We start from the raw sequence: 3804 nt of genomic DNA on the forward strand, positions 1-3804 counted from the left end.
GCGTTTGTGGAAACACTATGTTAGATGCTATGACTATAGTGCTAATGATACCTGAATTGAATTGGGCAACGGTGTGTTGATCTCGCATTTAATTTCTTTGGACCACATGACTACCCGTAAGCGGATGTGATCCATTATGCTCGATCTTACACCTTACTATATCAGATTGCCACACTGGACATGTGAGAGAGCATTGAACTTCATCGTATCGCCACACTGGGCGTGTCGTGAGATGGCTGAGTGCCACACTGGGCATATCGTAAAAAGGCTAGGTACAACACTGGGTATATGTAACCTCGTTCTGCTAAGTGCTATGGTAATGATGATCCTGTGATATCGGGGTACTCGTATCGTCATGGTTACTGTTCCCATCATCACCGCAGACATCCAACTCAGTAGGAGCGCAAGTATCTGGCATTTTCTTCAGCCTATCATGACTGTATTTATACGACCGTTCGCCGTCTAACGTTTTTAAAATGTATCTATCTCCTTCCAAAATTTCTGATATCACAAATGGACCCCTAAATTTCGGATCTAGTATCGTTTGATTCCTTTCCTCACTTTTTTTTTAAGTACAAAGTCATCGAAATTGAATTTAACTACTTTGGCTTTCGTTTTATCGAATCTTTCTTTATCGCACTTAGCGCTGTTCTCTATATTTTGTATGGCCTGTTGTCTTACGTTGGAGATATCTATTTCCTTTTCTTCGGTATTTTCAGGTAGTAGTAACCCGTAGGGTCTTGCTGTTTTACCAATTAATAGCTCTAACGGACTCGATTTAGTCACACGATTGGTGGTGCAATTTAAAGCTAATTGTATTTCGCCGATCGTGTCTTGCCATGATCGCCCGGTCGTTTCTACTGTTGTAAACATGTTCTTTAACGTGCCCATAGTACGCTCTACCTGCCCATTCGCTCTACTAGCACCGGTTGCTATTAAGTGGAGTTTAATGTGTTTATTCTGACAAAAATCTTGTAATTCATTACGCGTGAAACATCTCCCTTGATCCGCTATTATCCGAGAGGGATTGCCGAATAGGAATACGGCAGATATATGCGCCTTAACGATGCTGCGGGAGTCCATCTTACGAATATGGTGTAAGTATACGAATTTGGTAAAGGCATCGATCAAAACAATAACGTATTCTTTCGAATCGTTTTTGCCGCTCAGCTTGCATGTTATGTCTATGTAAACTGTATGTCAAGGTATGCTGATCTCAGGTATGGGATGTAACGCGGCTTGTACTATACCTAAATTCGCCTTAGAAATCTGACAAGCATGACAGTTCTCTACGAATTTGCGAACATATTTCGCCATCTCTTCGAACCAGTAATACTTGTACAGTTTCTCGATCGTTTTTATCATAAACTAAGCGCATAATTGACTGGTGTATGTGATTAGTAACGGACCACCTGAAACCTCTTGGTACGATGAGCAAGCAGAGGCTTCTGTCTCTCCTTTGTACTTTACGGTAAAGGGTATTTGCAGTTTGTTGGCGATTTCAGAGATTGGGGGGTCGCGTCGTTGTTCCGCTAGTAGCAATCTTCTGAGATATCGGCCACATTAATTTCCTTTTCTTTGATTTTGTTAGTTGTGGTACGGTCACTGTCTACGGGGTTACGCAAAAAGGAATCTACGTGGGCCATTCGTTTACCTTCTCGGTACATGATGTCAAAAGTAAAAGTTTGTAAGTAAGCTCACCACCTATAACCCCTGGTAATAATTCGACTATTCGATGCGTCTTATATTCCACACCTGTTGCCAAATGCAACGCACAGCATTCGGTTTACGCAATATCAATTCTGGGCCCTGTCACATACAGCGTAATTGCAATTTTTTATATTTAGGAATAAATATTCCATTGAACGTATATACGTTTCTACTTAGGATATGTCAACAATTCGGGGCGCGTTACACTTCACACCTGCTGCCAAATGAAGCGCACCTCATCTGGTTTGCGTTACGTCAACTCTGGTCCCTGCCAAACCCACTGAATTTACAGTTCCGCATATTCAGGATTCAATATTAATTTGATTGCATCTCGACCGCTATTGGAGATATGTCGTCAGTTCGATGCCTGTTATATTCCACATTCTCTGCCAAATACAGCCCTCTTGCTCCTGTTTATGCTATTACAACTCTGGTCGCGGTAAAATACAACGTCTTTGCAATTATGAATGTTCAGGCTTAAATATACAATTGAACGTGTCTCAGTATCTATTGCAGATATGTCGATATTTGGATGCGCTCTATACTACACATTTGCAGCGAAATACAGCGCACATAAGCAGTTTTTCGCTACGTCAGCTCGGTGCCCTGTCAAATCAAGCGTAATTGCATTTTGCAGGTCCTGTCTTTTATATTCAATTGAACGTATCTAGGTTCCCATTGGAGATATGTGGACAATTTTATGCGCGTTACAATCCACATTTGTCGTCAAATACAGCGCACGTTGCTCGGTTTGCGCGGCAGATAAATACCTACGAATGTACCTCGGTATGCATGACTTCTACTGACGTTTCATACCGGGGGCAGCAAGAATTCCTCAACCACTCAAGGACTTCTTGTAAAGCACAAAGGAGCGCAACGCGTCCATTGAGTGGTCCGAACAATCCGAAAAGAACTTCCGCGTGTCGAAACGCGCCTCAGATGATACGACAATGTTAGCGCAGCCGATTCGCTGCGCGCCCGTAAGCCTCGCTGTACACCGCGATGTACACCCGATGTATACCGCGGTGAAACTATTTAGACACGCCGTCGAAGGAAAAGAAATCGCAATCTGCACAGATCATAAACCCTTGATATAGGAGTTTGACCAATATCTTGTCAAGTGTTCGCAATGACAATTTTGACGGCTGGACCAGTTCGGACGATTTACGACCAATAATCGGCACATTAAAGGGATAGACAATAACGTAGCCGACACTTTATCCCGGATTGAAGCGATCGGTAAATCCGTACATCATCAAACGTTAGTCGCCACGCAAGAGAAGGGTAACGAGATGCGTGAAATCATTACCGCCGGCTCATACGCGCTGCAATTGAAAAAAGTACGTATTCCCGATTAAGGGGTCGGAACTTACTGCGATATCTCGACCTAAATCCTGCGACCATAGGTACCCGAACCATCACGACACAGTGTAGTTTAGTCACTGCATGGTCTTTCCCATCCGAGGATATCTGATACGCAAAAATGGTTGACGACGCGTTTCGTCTGGCCGTCCGTTAATAAAGATTGTCGAAGGAGGACGCGACAATATATACCGTGTCAAAGTTTCTACGTCACCAGACATGTATCCTCACACGTCGGAACGCTTAAAACGTTAGCAGGCCGGTTCGAACACATACGCATAGACATTATTGTCATGCAATACTCGCAAGCTTATCGATATTGTGTAAGGTGTGTCGATCGTTTTACGCGTTGGCTTGAATCCGTTCCCGGCACCGATATGGAAGCGCTAACCGTTTCTTCGGATATCCTTTCTACTTGTATAGATCACTTTGGCGTACCTCTAAAAATCACGACCGACCAATGTCGCCAAATTGAATCGCGACTGTTTGAGGAGTTTGCTCGGCGCAAAGCACTTACGCACGACGGCCTATCACCCCGCGTCTAATGGGATGTTAAGAACGCCTACATAAACAGCCAAAAGCGGCGATTAAGTGCCATGACACGAGCAACTGGATCCAAATTTTGCCGATTGTTTTACTACGCATTAGAGCAGTGATGAAGGAGGACATTATCGCGACGGCGGCCGAAATGGTTTACGGTACCGGCATACCATTGCCGGCGAAATTCTTCTT

The 3804-nt window shown here is 43.8% G+C and overlaps 1 protein-coding gene across 1 annotated transcript; it reads right to left on the reverse strand.

Annotated features, from left to right (window-relative positions):
- Nucleotides 1-304: 304 nt before the first annotated feature.
- On the reverse strand, nt 305-1083 carry LOC139996985 (uncharacterized). The gene is made up of 2 exons (XM_072021543.1): nt 641-1083; nt 305-560 (listed from the first exon to the last, which is right to left on the reverse strand). Exons 1-2 carry the CDS (start codon nt 1081-1083, stop codon nt 305-307), a joined length of 699 nt encoding a protein of 232 aa, XP_071877644.1.
- Between the last annotated feature and the right edge of the window lie 2721 nt (nt 1084-3804).

This window comes from Bombus fervidus, unplaced genomic scaffold, assembly GCF_041682495.2.
Source record: "Bombus fervidus isolate BK054 unplaced genomic scaffold, iyBomFerv1 scaffold0024, whole genome shotgun sequence".
Taxonomy (NCBI): domain Eukaryota; kingdom Metazoa; phylum Arthropoda; class Insecta; order Hymenoptera; family Apidae; genus Bombus; species Bombus fervidus.

What these genes read in the sequence shown, in the direction of transcription:
- LOC139996985 (XM_072021543.1), bottom strand. Translation starts at nt 1,083, where the DNA reads ATGGACTCCCGCAGCATCGTTAAGGCGCATATATCTGCCGTATTCCTA. An exon ending in AATATAGAGAACAGCGCTAA is followed by an intron (nt 561 to 640) that starts GTGCGATAAAGA and finishes TTAAAAAAAAAG; the next exon opens with TGAGGAAAGGAATCAAACGA.